General features: G+C 40.2%; 2 protein-coding genes across 2 annotated transcripts; one reads left to right on the forward strand and one right to left on the reverse strand.

The window, feature by feature from the left end:
- Window positions 1-834: 834 nt before the first annotated feature.
- On the reverse strand, window positions 835-5,747 carry LOC125195002 (ATP-dependent zinc metalloprotease FTSH 9, chloroplastic-like). The gene is made up of 13 exons (XM_048093212.2): window positions 4,727-5,747; window positions 4,141-4,206; window positions 3,922-4,056; window positions 3,715-3,780; window positions 3,185-3,370; window positions 3,015-3,101; window positions 2,810-2,923; window positions 2,585-2,709; window positions 2,385-2,493; window positions 2,102-2,227; window positions 1,571-1,891; window positions 1,351-1,474; window positions 835-1,275 (listed from the first exon to the last, which is right to left on the reverse strand). Exons 1-13 carry the CDS (start codon window positions 5,561-5,563, stop codon window positions 1,151-1,153), a joined length of 2,421 nt encoding a protein of 806 aa, XP_047949169.2. The 5' UTR covers window positions 5,564-5,747; the 3' UTR covers window positions 835-1,150.
- Window positions 5,748-10,528: 4,781 nt separating this feature from the next.
- LOC148932395 (uncharacterized) lies at window positions 10,529-13,876 on the forward strand. The gene is made up of 4 exons (XM_089063520.1): window positions 10,529-11,603; window positions 11,926-12,992; window positions 13,115-13,312; window positions 13,394-13,876. The coding sequence occupies exons 1-4, from the start codon at window positions 10,529-10,531 to the stop codon at window positions 13,505-13,507; spliced, it is 2,454 nt and encodes an 817-aa protein (XP_088919646.1). The 3' UTR covers window positions 13,508-13,876.
- Window positions 13,877-21,638: the final 7,762 nt, after the last annotated feature.

The following is a 21,638-nucleotide window of genomic DNA, read 5'->3' on the forward strand; positions in this document are numbered from 1 at the left end:
CTTATTGACGTTTTTCGTTGATCGTATTGACATTTAGGGATTAATGATCTAAGCCCTTAATTTGAATATCTAATGGCTATTATTTAGTTGTAGTTAGCAATTAAGTTATGAGTTAGCAATATAACACTCCTCTTGTGATGGATATGACACTAAACATTTAATTTAAAATTTTAAAAAATTTCAAAGCATGTTTTAGAATTCAAAATGTTTATTATAGTGAATTTGATCTTTCCAATTCAATCATCTATTATTATATGAAAACAATATAATTATAAACTAAAAGCATAACTTAGTTATAGTATATTGGATTTCCATTGATGAATGCTTCTGACTTGCATCCGACTCTCTCCCTCAACCATAACAGCATTAGCTATTACTCCATCCGTCCTTTAAAAATATTCACCCTTTCTTTTTTAGTTCGTCTCATAAGAATATGCATTTTCTAATTTTGAAAAGTTTTAATACTTTATTGAGGTAAGACTTATTTTCCACTAATAACACTTTTAATTATTTTTTCTTTTGACCTCTCTTTTTACTTTATCAATTTTGCGTGAAAACTTGTGCCGAACCCAATGTGCATATTCTTTGAGGATGGAGGGAATATTTCGAAGATTCTGCCTATATTTTATGTTAGAAATGTCAATTTTTTATCCATTCTTGCTTTATTCTTCAAATTTTGCTATAATACCTAATGTATGTAGCCACATTTTTTACTGCTAAAGTGATGTTTGTTTCTACTCCAGGCTATATCTGTATCCTACTTATAATCGAGAGAGAGATACCTACACATTTACTTATAAACAATTGTTTCTATAAGTGGAGCAGAGAGTGATGTATACAAAAGATACTAGTATAGAATGCAAGTTAGCCAATTTACATAACAAACTGCCACTTTGTGCATCAATAAAGTTAAAGAGGCAATTTTCCTTTAATAGTACGAGTCTTTCTGTATCAATGGCCATCCTTCAAACATGTATTTTCCAGTAAGACTGTACAAATTAGCTATATCGGATGTTATAGCTATACAGAGCCGCGAAAGTAGAGCGTCGACCACCAAGTTCTGCTACCTGTCTTTCGCCTCCTCCATTCGAGCATTTTGGCTTTTCAAAACACCGCGAAAATGTACGGGAGTGGATGTAATTGTTCATCATCAAGATCCCGATTGCAGTGGGAGAAGAGACCTCTGCTTTCCTCTGATGAAGAATGTGAGCTCGGCAGGGGCAACCACCATTTTTAACCATTCTTGCAGCTCTTCGCCTTCTACTTTCTCATTTTCTAAAATCGTATTTTTATGTCAAAAATTGGGAATTAGATGGGGGTAGTTATCAGAGAGCATTTCATTGGCAATACCTTCGAGGTGGGCGCCCAGACCCTCCAAGATTGTAGGATTTGCACGAACAACGGAGAGCGCCACGTCAAGTGCTGATTGCAGCAAGGCTGTAACCTCTCTTTGAACAAGATCAACAAGGGGGCCCTATCAAATTGAAAAAATAATGCAATCAATATTTGGAACATGAAAGCAAAGATAATTGACTAACAAAGAGACATAACGGAAAGTGCAGAGTAATACTTGTTCCCTTCCCCACGGTGATCCACCAGAGTCATCCATTCCGCCACCAGAAAGAGTTGCCAATGAGACGGGGCCTACAGCTTCGTTGAGGCCATACTCGGCCACCGCCTTATATGCCATATCGGTTGCTCGTCGAATGTCATCAAGTGCACCTGTTGATACACGCCCAGAGTAAATAAACTCTTCTGCTGCACGTCCGCCAAGTAGAGTGACAAGTCTCCCCCGCAGCTCATCAATGAAGAGCAAATACCTATCTTCAGTGGTTGGAGGGGTGTATGTAAACCCCAGGGCACCTCCGGATCTTGGCAATATGCTCAGCTTCTGATGAAACCAAAACAATTGACAAAATTAATCATGTTACTGTTCTCATGCCTGTTACCATACTCTATTTCTCCATGTCACAGCAGCAGCAGCAATACATTGACAGTATGGTTAAGAGCATTAATCAGCTCAACTTTTTCCAAAACAGTCGACCCTAAACGACCGACTCTGGAGGAAAACTTGCAAGAGCGAATGCCACAAAGTTATTACCTCAACCCGAGGTTGTCCAGAAAGAAGATTTGCAACAGCGGTTCCGACCACTGCATGACCAGCTTCATGGCGTGCAACAACAGCTTTCTCACTGCCCTGCAACTTGGTTGTCTTCTTTTCAATACCCTGCAGCATAGTTCAAACTATCAAAGAGACATACAAAACCAAAATGAAGCATGTGACAACAATTCCTAGGTAACATGTTAACTTGGTTTGCAATGATTCGCTCACTGGTAAGAATGGAAACTGCCCTTTAAGAAAGGAAAAGGGAGTGCATATTTACCGCTATCGATCGCTCAACCGCTTGGATGAAATCATTTTTTTCAACCAAGGATTTATCACTCCTTCCTGCCAATAAAGCAGCTTCATTTACCAAATTTGCAAGATCTGCCCTGCACAATATCCAAAAGATGGCAAAATAAAACTTCAGTAAAGTCTTTTAACGTGAACAAAATGAATCAGGAATTCTGATTAAATACAGACCCAGTAAATCCCGTGGTCATTGAAGCAATATCAGCAAGATTAACATCTTTGCCCAGAGGAAGTTCTTTCTTGGAAACATGGACATCCAAGATAGCTTCTCTTCCAGCCCGATCAGGTGTTTCAACCTAATGACCAAATTATGCATCTTATTATACAGACAACTGGAAATGCCTAAAACTGTACCATTCTTAAAATCGAAAGCTATAAAAACAAATATCTAGTTACCGTAACAACTCGATCAAATCTACCGGGCCGACGTAGTGCAGGATCTAGAACATCTGCTCTATTAGTTGCTCCGAGTACAATCACTGCTGAATTACTATCAAATCCATCCATTTCCTGCAGTACTTCTCTAGTAAGTGTATTTCAGCTCAGCAGAATGTCAAAAGTGTTTCAGAAACAAAAAGAAGGCTAGATTTCAGAGCCTTACAGTGAGAAGCTGGTTTAAGGTCTGCTCACGCTCATCGTTACTCACAATACGGAATCTACCGTCACGGCTCTTGGCTACAGCATCTATCTACATATCAAGGAACTTGTAATCAGAAACTTGTAACTGATCATTCAATCGAGAAGGAGCAACTAGGGAGAGTAAGGAGGAACCTCATCTATGAATATTATGGATGGAGCCTCCTTCTTTGCCCTAGCAAAAAGATCTCTTACACGAGATGCCCCCATACCAACATACAGCTCTACAAATTCACTTGCAGAACAGCTGATGAAAGGGACATCAGCCTCCCCAGCAACAGCTTTTGCTAAAAGTGTTTTACCTGTTCCTGGTAGACCAACCTGTAGACAAATGGGGATTTGATTTCCACTTGATTCAATCATTTTGATGCATGGAAAATCATTTACAAAAAAGGAAAAGTTTTAGCTAATTATACAGATAATTAAAGTAAATTGAAACTTAACAATCTATTTCATTACAAATCTAATGAATCTCCAGATAGTATATATCTATGAAATATTTTTTTGAAGACAGAAAGCAAGTTTCTGCTAAATTGCTCAACAAAGGAAGTAGTATATTTCCATAATATATCTACAAGCTATCTCCAGTAAATATTGACACCCAATCTCAGTTTTCATTCATGTTTGAGATTTTATATTTGCTACCAGAGTAGAAGAAAACTCACCAAGAGAACACCTCTAGGAGGGCGTGCACCAAGTTTTATATACTTATCTGGATTCCTGAGAAATTCCTGGACAAAGAAAACAAGAATTTTGAACAATAAACCATTTGAGTCCTCTCTACAAGGCTAAATTGCCAAAGTGAAAACCTACTGGAATCTGGATTAGCATGATTTACATAGGATTATATTTTTATGGAAAGTATAACATACCACAATCTCTTCCAACTCCTCCTTTGCCTCATCAACACCAGCAACATCAGCAAATGTAACAGTTTCCCCTTGTTCGGAAACTTTGGCTCCCCCGGAATTTCCAGATTTTCGGTTCCTAAGCTGCCCTGGTGTATGCTGTATTTTTGGAGGCAAGTTTTAACCTGTGCCCATTATTTTTTTTTTTCTGGAACAACATATAAGCAGCATGATTATTCTTACCTGAGAAAAGCTTACAGGGAACCGATGAAGAAGCCCTGCCAGCACTGCGACATAGAATAAAGCTATCTGTAAAACAGAAAAAGGAAAGAGCAGAATTAAATCTCATAAGTAGAATATCTATGTGAAGGGTGATGGCATAAAACAAACAGAAATTATGGAGCACATAATCTTATTTTATTTTTCTGTGGCCTTACTCGATCCTGATGATCACCAACAAAAAAACAATACTTTTTGGGTTTATAATATATTTTGAAACTAAAGATATGACAAAATTTAGCAAAGTAAGCCATATGGAGTTTCACTTCAGCAACCACATTTACTACTTGCGAATTGTAAGCAGTACATAGGACCCAATCAGCTATCAAGTTTTTTAAGCATTAGAAAAAATCGAAATTTATATCAGAAGAAGCTAAGGAGTATTCAAAGTATAGAAGGAGCACCATTTTCCATACCTAAAAACACCTTGCATCACAATAATTTTTCAAAAAGATTGGAACTTTATTGTCATAGATATTCAGAATCATGTAGAAAAAACCTCTCCACATTTGGCAGCAAAAAAGTAAAAGCAAATCTAACACCAACTCACCAATGCAGAATTCAAGAATCCACCAGACCTCTTATCCGGAGACCCAAACTCCACATCATTCTCTAACATCTTCTCATACGGCGTCTTGATGTCAACAGGCCTCGTGGTGGTGTACACTACTCTCTTCGTGGGAGTCACAGACTTCAACAAAGAATCAGAGTCCTGAAACTTACTATTCACCTCAGCAACCCCACTCTCCACAGCCCCACTCTCCATCTTCAACTTAAACATGATGTGCACACCATCAACCTCCACCTTCTGCACCTGATTCCCATTTATCTTACTCAGAAACTCACTGTACGGCACATTAACAAAAGTGGTAGGCGTCCTCGGCTCCGAGCCCGGTAGCGGAATCCCAGGCCTCAGCAATCTCATCACAAACATCACAATCCCCAATTGAATGAGCAAAACCCCCATCTCCTGAGCCTGAATTATCGGCTGCCACTTCCACTTATTACCATTATTCCCCCACCAATTATTCTTCCCCTGCTTCTCCCTCCGGCCTGAGCCCGAAGCAGGCTTCTTCGGACTCTCCGGCCCCGTAGTCCCCGCCTCGGGCTTCTCAGCCGAATCAGTGTCGTGCTCGCGCGGGCTGTTGGCGTAGATTTTCGTAAACTTATGATTCCGTAGAAAATAGCCTTGCAGCTTGGAAACCCTAGGCTGCGGCTGCAGAAGGAAAGGCGACGACGACGTATCGTTGTGGAGACGGCTCGATTTCGAGGTGAAAGCTCGATAGCGAGTGGCAATTGAGCTGTAATTGTGCAAGTAATTGGAATTGTTGTATCTAAACGTCGAAATTCGTCTGTAGATTATGGTCGTGTCTATCGCGGCAGCCATTTTTGGGACAAAAAAGTTGGGGCAAAAATTAAATTAAATTGAAAGCACGCGATTCAAGAATTTATGTGTATATACATCTAGAGATAGAGAGAGAAAGATTTACAGAGGCGGAGATTTTTTGAGGGCAGAGAGATGTGTGGGGGAGAGTAGTGGGTTGAAGAGCGTAACATGGGGCGTTGGATCGGCCGACGACGGTGCTTTCTGACCGTTCAAACGAGGCACGAGTTTGTATTTTCGTTTTATCCAAATTTTCTTCGTTCGGGAGTACTTTAAAAATTTAGAATTTTTAGACTATAGTTACACTAAAATTATACTCCCTCTATTTTATAGAAATAGCCAAATAGGTCATAATTTTAATATATAATTAATAAAGTAAGAGAGAAAGAGAGAAGTATTCTCTTCATCCCAACTAAATTTATATAAAATTTTTAGGCACGAAGATTAAGAGATTATGTTGAATAGATTAAATGAAAGTAAAATAAAATAGGAAAGGGGGAAAAAAATAGGAGAGATAAGAGCATCCGCAGCGGTGCTTATCCGTCGCCTTGTTCGTCCGTGCCGCTGGACAGAGCTCGTCCGTCCGCCGCTGGAGCTCGTCCGTCCGTGCCAGCGGCACGGCGCTGCTCTTAGCTAAGAGCACGTCCGTGCCGCTGAGCAGCCATACGTGGCGTGTTTTTATTGGCCAACGGCTATGCCGTTGGCAAATTCGATTTTTAATTTTTTTTAAAAAAAATTCATAATTAATTCAAAATAATACCAAAAAAAATATATATATTTTTGGATTCCCAAAAAAATAGAGCCGTTTATAGACGGTTTTTTTGGATTTTTGTGAATTTTTTTTTTTTTTTTAATCCCAAAATCATCTATAAATACACACATTCATCATCCACTTACACACATTCATTATCCACTTTTCACATCAAATTATCTCTCATTCATACTTTTTTATACTAAATCATCTACATCTTCCAAACTCTCTCTAAAAAATTCAAAAATGGATTTCACCAATCTCATTGCGGAAGCGGAGCGCGAAGAACAAGAATATTATGAACAATATCGTGCCGCCTATGAAGCCTATGTCGCCGCCAACGCCCCTCCTCCTCAACCAACTAGAGCAAAACGTCGCTACATCCCTCGTGATCGAGAGGGAGCCCATGAAAGGCTCTTTGCCGACTATTTTTCTGACCAGCCGCGGTATCCACAAGATTACTTTCGGTGCCGTTTTCGCATGTCAAAACGGTTGTTTATGCGTATTGTCACCACATTGTCCACCCGCGTTGAATACTTTCAAGAAGGTGCAGACGCAACCGGTCGGCAAAGTCTCACGGCGTTGCAAAAGTTTACTTGTGCCATCCGACAACTTGCTACTGGGCAAACGGCTGACCTCTTCGACGAGTATTTGCATGTCGGTGAGTCAACTGGAATCCTATGCCTCAAGAGTTTTTGCGACGGCGTTCGTTCTGCTTTCGACGAGGAATTCCTTCGGGCACCCACCACCGACGATTGTCAACGGTTGCTTTGTCTTCACGAAACAGTCCACGGTTTTCCCGGTATGCTAAGCAGCATTGACTGCATGCATTGGAAGTGGAAGAATTGCCCGACTGCTTGGAGGGGGCAACACTTAAGCGGCCACAAAGGTGGCGGCCCAACGCTTATCCTTGAAGCCGTCGCCGACTACCGCCTATGGATTTGGCATGCATATTTCGGTGTTGCCGGATCCAACAACGACTTGAACGTGCTATATTCTTCACCACTCTTCGATGATGTTTTGAATGGTGTAGCACCGGCGATCGACTTCACCGTCAACGGAAATGCATACCACATGGGTTACTATCTCGCCGATGGTATCTACCCAAGGTGGTCGACTTTCGTGAAGTCGTTCAGCAATCCACAAGAGCCGAGACGGATTCTTTTTGCGCAGCGTCAAGAGTCTGCTCGGAAAGACGTCGAAAGAGCTTTTGGTGTCCTTCAAGGCCGATTCAACATTGTGAAGTCCCCTTCTCGGCTTTGGTACGTTAAGAATATCGCCGACATCATGTACACGTGCATTATCTTGCACAACATGATTATAGCTGACGAAGGACCGATGGCGGGTAACTTTTACGACGAGGATGAAGCCGGAAGCTCAACCGCGAGGTCTCCCCCACGTCGAGGTGTGCATACGACGGTGAACGAGAGGATGGAAAGAAGACACACAATGCGCGATACAAGAGCCCACACTGAGCTACAAAAAGATCTAATCAATCACATTTGGGCGAAATTCGGCAACGAGTAGTGTAATTTTTAATTTTTAGGATTTTATTTGTGTAATTTTTAATTTTTAGGATTTTAATTATGTAATTTTTAATTATTTTGTAATTTGTAATAGTATTTCGAATATTTTAATGCATTTTAATATTGTGAAAATGTTTTTATTTAAATTGAATAATAGAATGGTGGGACCCTTGAGCTTGTCCTTAGCTAAGAGCACGGATGTGGGTGTTGTGCTCTTAGCTAAGGACAAGCAGTAAAAGTGGGTCCGGGCCCACTTCCGTGCTCTTAACTAAGAGCACGGATGGGGATGCTCTAAGAGAGAGTAGTAGGTGATAAAATAAAATAAGAGTAATTGGATGTTTTGTTTTTTGTCAAAAAATGAAATAAATCAACTTTGTTGGAACGTCCAAAAAAGAATACGACTAACTTAATTAGGATGGAGGGAGTAATTGAAATTGTGTAGTGGATTGTGGAGCCCATAAATAATAAAGAAAAAAGAAGAAAAAAGTTTTCATAAATGAATATGGTTAGATGGATAAAAAAATAAATATGACCTATTTTTATGGAAAGGCTTATGAGGACAGCCCTAAGTCAAGTAACATTATTTCATGACAAAAAGTTAAATTTATATACCTTTCTGTTTCACCTAGAGGTGCTCACGGTTCATGAATCGGTCTAGCTTTACAATATTCACTTCTATTCCATCATGATAGAGATGATTATACAAAAGATACTGATTTTACAATTTCTAACAATTCTGATTTTAATAATAAAAGGGTTACTCTTTTTGTTTGCAACATAGAAAACATGAACTTTCCACTATTTTGCATGCTCGAAGATTGTTCCAGCAATTTGAAATCAATGCATACAATTATTAAGGTTGGATGACTAAGCTTTGTTCGAACATAGAAAAAGCAATTGTGTGTTGAAATGTACCAAAGGTTTAAATGAATGATCTTCTAAGGGAATCCATCTAGCCAGTGCAAACAAGTTGTTCTACCTCCTAGCTTTGTCGGAGGTGCATGCTATATGATTCAAATTATCAAGATAGAATGGTTCAATGTGGATAGTTTAGTTATTCCAATTTATTCATTACTTCGACTTGGAATCCAAAATTGCCTAAGATTGTTAGGTTTGCTGAGAGTACGGGCTTGAAATCCATTATCGTCCGTATATTGTTTGTCGAATATTAAAAGTTAAACTAGATGAGTTAATAACAGATATTCGATATTAGAAGATCGTTGGCAACAGTTAATATTTTTTAGTTCATACATACATAGAATTTAAATTATTTTAATAATCTTACTAGGAACCATCTTTTACTACAGTTATTTATAATATGGAGTTTCAGAAACGTGAGTTGTCTCATGCACATATTTTGTTTTATTGGAGTAAGGATGGCAAGCGGATTGATGCTAAACCCTAATTCATGAGGTTGAAATTGATAATTTCTATCATGCTAATGTTGGCTAATTCATGTTACATGGTCCATGTGGTGTTTCTCAACCATTATCTCCATGCATGGTAAGTGTCAATGTAGTAAATATTTTCCAAATAGATTTGTTGTTGCTACAACTTTTGATGGAGATGGTTATCATGTTTATAGGCGTATAGATGGTGTTGAGTTGTTCTAAAAGTTAGTGGAATGTGAGTACTACCTTTATATATTAGTTTTATAATAAAATGTGACTAGGAATGAGTTTGTGGAATATAGGGTCCACTACCAAAAATGATAAAAGTGAAATGAGACAAATTATGTGGGACGGACCGAAATGGAAAACTGGGACGGAGGGAGTAATTGTTATCTATTGATGAAATATGGATGTCATATAAATGTAGAGTGGTGTAAGATCTATTAAGTACTCCTTCCGTCCCACAAGAAGATACATTCTTTCCTTTTTAGTCCATCCCATAATAATATGTACTTTTCAATTTTGGAAACTCTTTTATCTCTAATGGGGTGAGATCTATTTCTCACTAACAATACTTTAATTACTTATTCTCTCTACCTCTCTCTTACTTTATCTATTTTGCATTAAAACTTGTGTCGAACCCAAAGTGCATATTCTTTGGGGACAGGGAAAGTATTTGTTTAAGTACATCAATAAAGGACATGATCGTGTTACAAATACTTTTATGGAATCAGGGATGGATGGCTATGAGAACAATATTGATAAAGTGAAAATGTATTATATTTGTAGGAACGTTCCTCTTGTGAAGATTTTTGGAGTATTTTTGAAGTAGATATCCAATATAAAGATGTGACATTTATTTTTTTATTTTTTCAGTATATTAAATTGTACAACAAATTTAGTGATTTTATATGTCTAAAATTGATCACACCTTATTTGCACATAATGTCTTTTAAACTGATTAATTAAACTCATCATTATTTTATAACAACTTGGCACAACTACAATATTCCACATCTTTTGGTTTGCATTGCATGCTTAGAAATAGGGATTAAATTGAAGAAGCTCCAATAAAGGGATCAATTGATGCTACCAACCAAAAAAACATTTACTATATTTTGGCCACATTTCTCGCTCCATTTCTCTACCAATCTCAAATTCCTCATCATGCTTTTACACTATCCAAAAACAACACTTTGATTCTTTCCTTGCTAATTATTTTGGAGGAAGAAAAAACAAATCTGTAAACTCATTTTTATCTAAATTCATGATACCAATTCTTGATTAATAAACCAAAGATATGGTTCTGAACGCATATGATGTCAAGATTTGCATGTGGAAAATGATGCAAATATCAAAAAACACATGCATCAATGTCACCAAAAAACACCCATACGTTACATTATGTTCATTTTTCTTGTTAATCATCTACATGTGTTTCCCTCTCTTGTTCTGGATCACGTTCTACTCACTCCCACCCGTCGTCTCCACGTGGGTGATTCTCAGCTTCCGGGATATCCGAAGATGCAAGAAGGAGCAAGAGAAGGAGAGCGAGCAGAAGGAGAGAGAGGGGATGCAGAGAATCAAGAAGGTCTACTTGCGCGTACATTCCGTGAGGCAGAGAAAGGCCAAGGAGATCGAGAGTGGGGCCGAACCCTATGCTGCGGACAAGGGGAACACCGTTGCAATTGATGAGTATGCAGACGACGAGGGATATAACTTAACCGAGCCAGACAAGGATGTAGTCGAAAAAAAGACACTCGTTGAAGAGAGCCCCAAAGAGATACGAGAAGACATTCCGTTAAATAGTGGAATCTACAGCAACCCGGAGGTGGTGATGAGCCTTAAGCTCCTCAACGACGAGGAAGATGCAAGAGACGAGACGGGGAATGGCATGGACGTGAACATAGCCGAGGCCGAGAGGCTTGATAGCTTGATCGCAAGGCGGCGGTCCAAGAAGGTGGTGAACCAACATGCCAGGAGGAGGTCCTTGATGAAAAATGATGCTAAGATAGGGGCTCAGATGTCTCCCATCGTTGTACCAAAATGGGGTAGCCCTAGCCGATCCACCGCTCAGATCTCTCCCGGGTCTGCCCCGTCAATATTGGGACCCATGAGGAATCCGTTCGACATTCCGTATGATCCACAAGAGGAAAAGCCTGACCTAACAGGGGACAATTTCCAACGTGAGTTTGCAACAGGGCATAACAAAGAATTTACGTTTTGTAGGCACGAGAGCTTTACCTTTGGCCGTTCTCAGCCCGTGGACTTCTTCGAGGATCGCGACGACGCGCCATTGGTTGATGATTTCGGGTTCAGGCGACGACGATTGTCCATCGGATATAAGTACCCGAGGCCAGAAGCTGAAGAGTCAGGTAAACAATACTCCCCATGTCCCATTAAAATAGAACATTTTTAAAATAATACGAGTTTTAATGCAATTGATAAAGTAAGAGACAAATAGAAAAAAAAAGTGATTACAGTATTGTTAGTGGAGAATAAGGTTTAGGGTCACCTGATTAAATAGAATTTTTTTTCCTAAAGTAAAAGTGGTTTATTTTTGTGGGACAACCAAAATGACAAAAGTAGTTTTTTTTTTACGGGGGAGTATTATTACAAAATAGCACATGACCGGTTGTCGAATTTCATCTCGTATTGCTTAGCTCCTTTGGTCTAATATTTCATGAATCGTGACAGACACGGATTTTGGTGCTACAACGGAGGCGGAATCCGGACACGCGCCTGACTCGGGTCCGGATTCTAAGCCAAATTTAGAAAGCGATCAACCCAACAATGATGAGATCAAGGAAGTCATCCAAGTGCATAAGAATGGGACTGATAATCGTAGCACGGTGAGCACGAGGCCTAACGCACTAAGCTACCTAAGCTTGAGTGAGGCCTCGAGTGGTTCATCTGACGAGGATCATACGCCCGTTTGCAAAATAAATAGAGAGGCCATACTAAAATCGCTCTCGATCCGAAGAAACTCTGTCTCCATCCCAGACATGGAGAGGGAGAGCAACAATCATCTACAAGAAAACAATCTTACTTATGCCAACTCTGCTCTAGAGAATGCAAGCAGATTGAAGCAGGAATATTTCGCCGACAAGCCCCAAAAGCACCACGGCATGACCTTCTCGATCGCCTCTGACATGCAAGTCGAGGTATCCGAGCTCAGCTCCCCACCGCTCACAATTGGCGAGAACATGTCATACCAGGACGACGCCTCTGCCTACGACACGGAAATGGAGCGAAACACTTCTTGGGACGGCCTAGACTCATGGGCAGGCTCATCCCGTCTGTCTGAGGCCGAGGACAACGAGACTAGGCCGCCTAGAGCAAATGGAAAAAAACGAGGCGTTATCCCATCATCTAGTTCCATAGTTGGCTTGCAGACTAGTACTGGTGAGATTATCACAGAGACTACCTCGCCAGAATCTAGTTCTGGCGAGGATTCTGGCGAGGAACAGTCTCATGCTGCAACATTAGTAGAGAATGTTGTTAGCAATGAGCCCGCCCCACGCATCGAGGTGGCCCCTACGAGTCCGGTCGCCACAAATCCCAACGATCCTCCTCAGGAACGCATCCATCTTCCAACTATATCACCAAAATCAGTACTGCAACCAACGCTGTCTGAGGCGAGTTTCGAACACGAGGATCATGCTCGTCTTGCAGACCATTCGAGCTCAAACGCACCCCCGATAGCATCAGGGGTGCAGTTTACAGTTGGCACGAGCCTGAATGGAGCTGCCGAATCATCACAGGTTCGGATATAAATTAATCAAACAAGAAAAGCTATAAATCTCACTCTCAAACACAATACATCCATTAGCATCTACACTCAAATTCAAGTAAATTTTATTTCTATTAGCTAATTGACGTGCAGCAAAAGATTGAAGTAATTGACCATAAACTAAAGCAAGTGGTTGATGGTAGCACCTCAGAAACTTCACATACAAAGCACGGAAGCTGCTCATCGACATCGTTGTCATCCGATGTTAACTCCAGCGACATGGACTACATAAAAGAGGTTTCTAAGATTCAAGAAAGCAATGCTTCTTTGGATGCAAATCGGATAGACAAGGTATGTATGTATTATTCAATAATTGCAATGATTTTGAGTCTTAACCACCGATATATTTTTATGACCATTAATCTGAATCAGGGGAAGATGGTTATCCAAGAATCATTACAGGTGCCCGATAGCGAATCAAGTAGTGAGGAGGACTATGATTCAGAAGTCGACGAACGATTCAGAAGTCGGGGACCGCAGCAGTGATTTACACAAAGGTGGAGCCAAGTGAAATATCAAAATCATAATAGTCTCTACTGTCACCTTCAAGTTGAAAATGTATGAATTAGTAGTTAAAAAGTTGCTGATGTATGAATTAGCTTAAACATTCACAAGTTTAGCTGCAAAAGTTGGAGGATGGAGTGTGGAAGATGAAGATCGAGAACATGATGGTTGCTTCTAATGTTGGAGAGATCAAATGTAAGATATCTTGCAGCAGTTAGGTAAATGGCGGTGAACCCAAAATTAGCAATATATGTATATGCATAGCAGATATATTTACACGTGAAGATTATTCGTGTGGGTTTTGGTATAAACACATCACAATCTCAAAGCTTGTCAGTTATGCAGATTAAATTAGAGGTCCACTAGTTATGTATTAAGATTGTAATTAGTATGAAGAAAGCTATAGTTTCAATTTGCTTAATTAACAAATTCATCTGCTAGGATTTTTCCAAATTTTGAATTGTTAATTCGGATGAACCCGGACTATTTAAACCTCAAACAATTGACTCTGTATCAAAAATATCATACGTCTATTTCGTGTGGATCCTAAAATCTTGATGTAGCATCATTTTTAAGTATTAGAGTACAAAATAACCTAATGTTTTTGTAATGTTATTTAAAAGATAGTAATACTATATGATGTCAATCGGCGAAACCCGTTAAGATTTCGGTGGCAAAGAATAGACGCATAATAATTTTGCAATTGTGTGTTAAATTAAATATATTTTTGGTTCGAAACAATTTGAACAAAGATATTATAATTCAGGGTTTAAAGTACTACTCCCTTCCGTCCCCTATTAGGAGTCACTCTTTGACCGGGCACGGGTTTTAAGAAATGTAAAGAAAAGTTGGTTGAAAAAGTTAGTGGAATGTGAGACCCATTTTTTTATATTGGTTTTATAATAAAATGTGAGTAAATTGAGTTAGTGGAATGTGGGACCTACTTACTATTTATGGTAAAAATGAAGTGTGACTCTTAATTGGGGACGGACCGAAATGGAAAAGTGTGACTCTTAATGGGGGACGGAGGGAGTAATTGTAATACCCGCACCCTTATTTCTATTCTTTTGTCTTGTTAATGTCGAACTAAAGATGTAAAAGTTCTCTTTTCATGAAGAGTTAATGGAACTCGAGCCTTTTGTGATACTTGATCCTTTTTAGTTGCAAATAAAAGCTAAAGTAATCAAATGAACTAAACAATGGGAAATACGTGTAGAATATCACGGATTTTCGAATAGCATTACTAGGCAATAAAGTGAACAGCTAAAAAGATAAAACGTGCATGGAACAAATGGCATCGAGCCTCTTCTTCCGGGCCGAAAGTCGCGGCCCGTATCTGATCGGCCACCGGCCCAGGGCAGCGAGCCCACTCTCCGAGACAGCTAGGTAGTAGCCAAGATTTCTCTCTCACCTGCAAGATAAAAACAAGTTTTAATGGCTAAGGAACAAGAGTAATTAAGGGACTACTATTAGAAGGGGAGAAACAACCTTTCCTTTTGCTATGGAGGACCAAAGACTCACCAAGAGGGGAAAGTCAATCCTGCAAAATCCTCCACACTATGCAGCACCTGTTTCTACCAGCCACAATCAAACAATGGAATTCATTAGCCAAGTACCAAGTACCCAAACTAGGCACCAAACTACATTAAGATAAAGTGGCTGCAAAAGATCAAAGAAAAGGGAGATTTGCTGTAGGAAAATAACAAGAAAATACAACAGCTTCAATTAAGGCTTCATGAGTACACACTCTTGCCTATAAAAACCCCTCCACACCACTTATGAACTCCCTTCCACATACTTCAAAATTTCCAGCAGTATAGAGAGTTAGAGAGTGGAACGAAATAGTGAGCAGCAACAAGGACAGCCCCATTCCTTCACTATCACAAGAGGTAACACACAACTCTCCTTATGACTCCCTTTTCATCCATGTAGAAAATCACTACACAACCATGCTTAAGCACAAAGATATCACTTTGCAAATCTACAACAGAAATAGTAGGGAAAACAAGCACGAGCATATGTAGAAGCGCCTCAACTTAGAAATCTCGAATAGCATGCTAAATCTTAAATGAAATCACAGAGACACAAGCACACCCTCTGTTTTTTTCGAACCTCATGTTTAGACTCAAGAACTTGGAGCTCCAGAACTTCCACATCATAACAAGCTAGTTTAAGGAAAACCATAGTCTGCCTCATAGGCCAAATTCAGTAGCAAAACAATACGAACTTCACCGCCAGGAACAAATACAAGGATTTTAATTTCACATAGCTACTGTCCAAGTTTCAAACAAATATACTAAGTAATGAAAGGGGGAAAAAGAACTTAGCTTTAAGGCCGACGGGCGGCGGCGGCGGCGGCGCTGGTCTGCGAAGCGGACCGAGCAGCGTCTGCCTCAGCCAGAGATGTCAGCGACGGCGCTGAGTCGCCGTGAAAGGACGGGAGGCAGCAGCGGCGAGCTGCGATGACGACGATAGAGAATTCGTCGGAGGGAGCCAGGGGAGGGCTGGAGCTTTGACGGGCGTGAGTCGCCAGGGAACGCCGGAGAAAGAGAGAAAGGCGATACCTTTTTCCTGTCGGTGACTTCGCTGGCGAAGTACGAAACGACGGCGGAACTGGATGGCGCGACGGAGATGCCGAGGACCCCTCAGCGACTCCAACTGAGAGCGATGAAGGAGCACGAACGACGACCCGCCTCACGGAGTGTCTGACCGCGATGGCAGTGCTGCCTCGCTGAGCTCACGACCGGCGGCGACACCGGATGGCGGATGGCGGCGTCGGACAGAGGCGCTGTTTTCCCCAAATCCTCGCGCGACGGCAGCGGCAAGGGCTCGTCGCCGGCCCATAGCTGGCGACTGACGGCGCTGACGGCGAGACAGCGGCGACCCGACGACCGGCGCGACGAACGGCGAACGGCGAACGACGAGGAGCCGTCGATTTCTCTTCCAAGTTAGGGTTTTTGATTTGGGAATTTGAGAAAAAAAGAGAGAGAGGCCGATGGCTTCTGAGAAAAGGGAGTAAATTGGGCCTCTTCTTGGGCCTCTATTAATTAAATGCATGGGCTAAGGTTTTATTCTAAAGAATGGACTAATTCTTTAATAAACTAAGAAGTTGGGCTAATAATTAAAATAAAATGGGAGTTGGCTTTAGCCTAATTAAATCATGAGCCCACCTATGTTGCTCAATCAAATAATTGAGGTTAAGTAATGGTCCGCTAAATTATTTCCACGATGATAAATTTAATTCCCGGACTTTAGTATTAGCGCTCGAGTAATTTATAGTGCGAAATGATGAAAAGACCTCGAGTCTATTTTAGTGCTCAGGGACTTTTTTTATGAATTAAGGAAAAGGAATAAAATGATCACGCACTTAGGATGCATTCATGTTTAAGCTTAATGGATATCTCAAAATCTAATTAAGTATTATTTTATTTCCTAAAGGGGCGTCTTCACACGCCGTCTAAGGCCAAGTTAAAGAACTTACAGATAGAGATTTTGCTTTGAGGTGGGCATTCTTTCAAAACGTGATTTCAGTATGAAAATGTGAATCTTTGCTCAAGTATGTTGTCATGCCATGTTTTGTTTTATGATTACCTATCTGCTTGGCTATGCCAATTTAAGTTAAATCGAATTCGGGTCCCAGTAGGGCCGCAAACCCTACTCGGACTAGTGTATGCATAAGGGGACCGTGAGCTAACAAAGGAGTTGGCCGGTCCAGTGACCGTCGTGGAATGTGGCCACATTCCCGGTTCACATCAGTTTCAGATATGGTAGATCTATGTTACGTGATTGCGCAATCAAATTTAATGAAAAGAAAAGTATTTAGTGACTCGGGTCTTTTAATAAAAACCCCGTGATCACTCAACTGTGGCATTGATAATTTAAAATAGAACTGTTTTTGGCAATATGCCCACTGAGTATATCAAATACTCAGCCCTGCATGTTATTTTCAAATGTGCAGGTTGAACGTGGACGAGCAGGCGAAGGTGTTGGGAACGATCCTTAGATAAGTAGATAGGTAGCCCAAGGTAGTATGTCTCCATACATACTACTTTGTCTTGGACTTTTCCGCTGCATTAGGACTTGTACTAGGAATTTATGAACCTAGACCGCACTCTGATTTTATTTTGGCCTTGATTCACATTCGCCTATGAGACTAATGTCCTATATTCAACTTATCAATCATGTTTATCCCGTTTCATTATTTCTAAAGTGTTATTTTAGTCACACATATATGCAGTCACTACCACTAGAGAGAATGTGGTCGTGACAGAGTGGTATCAGAGCAACGTTCTTTCGCTCTGGACCCAAGAACCTTCTTTTCAAGCCTTGGTCTAGAATGATAGTACTAGACTAGAATAGTACTAAAATGGAAAGCTTAAAGGGACCCAACACCTCGACTCGTCACGTTCAACTGCAGCAATGAGGTAAGAAAGAAGTTCTTACCAGAAAATTTTCAGTTATTTATGAAAGAACTTGATAAAAGGAAAAATGATTTCTTTCTGAAGATATTGTGAAAACATTAAGGTTTTCAAGGAAAAGCATGTAAATTCCAATTTTCCTATGAACTATGGAATTTCAAGTTTAAAATGTTAAGCATAAGGATGTCTTGAGACAAATGCTAAAGTATTATTAATTACGCATGCTCGATTATGTGAAGTATGATGATAGATTAAGGAACTTTATAGAAAGTTTTGAAACGACTAATGCATGCAAACGTAGGATGCCTAAGAAGTACATTAGGTTGAATGCTCTTGAACAGTAATATAAGTTGATGATCCCCTACCGCTTTTCTAAGCGATAAAACGAATGAGTATATGTAAGTTAGGGCAAACCCCTAATTTTGCCAAAAAAAAAGAAGAAAAAGAAGAAAAGGGGCAAGGAAATATAGATGAATGAGTCTGAAAACAGACCCCACACCTTTTTCCTTCATCTTATGTCTTGACGAAACCACGATTCATGATGTTGTATTTGGATCAATTCCAAATGTACAAGGATGAACCTTATAATTTATAAATAACCCATCTATTCTTAGATGGTAACGATCACATGAGATACGAGAAACTACCTACGGCACATGGGCGTTTGTTGAATGTTTAAATGATGTGAACAACATGAAGTTCCCTTTGTCTTCATGATCTCAATCATAACCAAAATGAGCGTACCCTTGATCCAGTAAAGTAGGTGTATCCTTACACGAAAAGATATCGTACCTACGATCTAATTAAGTTATCCAGTCTTGCGTAGCAAGTCAAGGAGGCTACGTGATCTCGAAACAATACTTATAGCACGCTGTGAAGCACGATGGAGAGTGCAATGTTTTACGAGAATGACCATTCTGACTTATCGAGAACATTATGAAAATATAACCTTCAATGGCAGTTGTTAGTTGTATGAACATGAATCCTAGCTAGGAGTGTATGGTTTCCTAGAACGCTCTTACCATGTTCGAGCTCCGAAAGAACAAACAAGAAAGTGTCACATAACTGGAACGGATGATTATGGTCAACAGTACTTACTTGGATTCCCATCGATATCTTTCTATGAACCTCCTTAATGAAAATGCCCTCGTCTACTTTAGACTCCAGATTGACTCGCATTTATGCAAGTAATGCCTCACTTTTTCCTTTCCTATGAAAGTTGTGACTCTCTTCTAGTTTGTTGGCTATAGTAGTTGAGCTCATTATTCAGAAAATGTAAAGTGTTGACTTTTTAAGCTCCGGTCATAAACCTCCGATTCTAAAGTTGCTTACGACCATTCCCTTCAAAATAATCTCATTTTGAACATCCTTAACAAGGGTGTATTGCCGTCTACTTAAGACTTTTGATTGACTCATGTTTTTACAAGTAATAAATCGCTATCATTTTTTTCTTCAACGAAAGTGGTGACTCACTTTCAAATCCTAAATTCAGAAGAACTCATATGTTCTCAATTATCTTTGTTGGTTGTTGTCTCCTACGCCCCATCATTTATAAGATCAATATCTTGGTTTCTTTAACTCTCACGATATAACTTCATCCTTAAGTTGCTTATTGTTCAGACATTTCTCCTCAGAGAATGGTACAAAAAGTGGAACTTTTGTTCACCTCCTTATTTGGCAACCATATTGTGACTATTTCGTTCTTATATGGGTGAATTTGTTTTGCCCAGTTCCACTACATGCATTGTTTCTAGCTCATGATTTCTTTCTGAAACACTGAGTTAAGGCTAGTGTATTGCATATCCCTTGATGTATTGGACCTATTTGATCGTTCCAAAAAGTTTCTTTCACCTTGGTTGCCTCTAACCAAACTTGCGAACCCATTGACTTGATTCCACAATATCACATTATGATGTCGTTAAACCATGATAAACATTGATTCGTGGCAATTGCCTGTATTTCTAAACACTTCCATGACTGATAAACTCGGGCTTTGACATGTTGAAACCATCATCCTTAATGTTCAGATCTTTTCAATTTGAGCCGACAATTGAAATATCCTATATGGTAGCCCACTATTGAAATTGAGAGATAATTCAACTTCATCCTATTTTCATGATCCATCTCATGTTATTTCAAGCTTCCATCAGAAGTGAGTTCCCAATCTCATGGGTTTACCTAAGACCATTCGAACCACGTAGTTCTCTGATTGGTCATGATAAGTTCAATTGACCTCAGTGTTTGCCTTCAAAATAAATTGTCGCAACTTGATTAAAGAAATTTTCAACCATGCTTCTTCTACGCAATTTCAGATCCTATCCAAGTTAAGACTGATCAATAAATCGTCGAGTTCTTAATACAAGACTCTCATGGAAGGCATAGCCTTAATTCCGTATAGATACAGATGACCGACATACATGCAGAAGCAATACGCCAACCAGAAGCGACGGTATACATAACAACATGAAAAGTTGACTATTCGCACCTGTGTGCCACCTGTAACGAGCTACTAAGGGATGGAATGTTACGCTATTTACGCAGGTAATAGGACACAAAAAGAGAACTGTAAATGAGTCTTATATACGTATAAACCTAATGACTCTTCGTCGCGCAAGACTTATTTAACTAAGCAATTCAGCGATTGGCGGGCAAATAACGAAGTGAACTAAGAGAGACACAAGAAATGGAGATCAAGATCATCGTTAGGAAACGAAATCTAGTCGAAATATGAGCACTGTCATAGATTACATTTTAGTGAACGGATGTCTTTGACAAGAGGAAAATCGTCCGAAGTGTGGCGAAATAAAATCAACGAAAGGAAGGAACGATCGAGAAAATGGAAAACGAACTTCAAATGAGAGTAAGAAGCAATAGCTTGCCCCAAAACCACCGCAGAATGGGGTAGACAAACCGATCTCAATAAGAGGGTTGAGTACCGACCTAAGGCCGCTCCCTGTGCTAAGTGGTCAATAAACCACCACGGGGAGTACAGAGTTAGGACATATAGGTGCTTTAATCATGGCAGAAGCACATTTTTTCCAGGGGATGCCTGAACAAGAATACTGGGGCGAGAGGAAGATATGACCATCAGGGGCAGCATCCGCAACTGCGGGCAATTCAAGGTGAGCCAAGAGGAAAGGCAGCCCCCCCACCCCCAGCACCACAGCACCAGCGGCAGCTACGCCAAAGGCTTCCCACTCAGGCCAGAGCTTTTGCATTGAGGCAGAAGCAGCCTAAGTTGAGCAAGGGAACCAAGAGCAGGACAATTTGTCAGGTATGAGAGCTGTCCTCAACGCACCTATTGCCATTTTGTGTGATACTGGCGCATCCCACTCATTCATATCAACAACTTGTGTGGATACCTTAGAACTACCTACTGATGAAATAAAACATAAGATGAGGGTGTCCTCACCCGTAGGAGGCCTTATAGATATCTCACGAACTTGCTCGAACGTAGAATTCACTATGGGAAACCTTAAGTTAGTGGCTCACAATTTGCATGTGATGTTGATGTGGAACGTCGACATCATATTGGGAATGGATTGGTTAGCCGATAACTACGCTACCATTCTTTGCAAGGAAAGGCAGATCTCTCTGCAATACCCAGGGAAGGAACCCACAATCTTTCACGGAATCTCCATGAGGCGACGAAAGTCCATAATTTATGCACTACAAGCGACCACTATGATAAGGAA

This window comes from Salvia hispanica, chromosome 2, assembly GCF_029641045.1.
Source record: "Salvia hispanica isolate PSC_SH4W2 chromosome 2, Shi_PSC_v1, whole genome shotgun sequence".
In the NCBI taxonomy this organism is placed as follows: Eukaryota; Viridiplantae; Streptophyta; class Magnoliopsida; order Lamiales; family Lamiaceae; genus Salvia; species Salvia hispanica.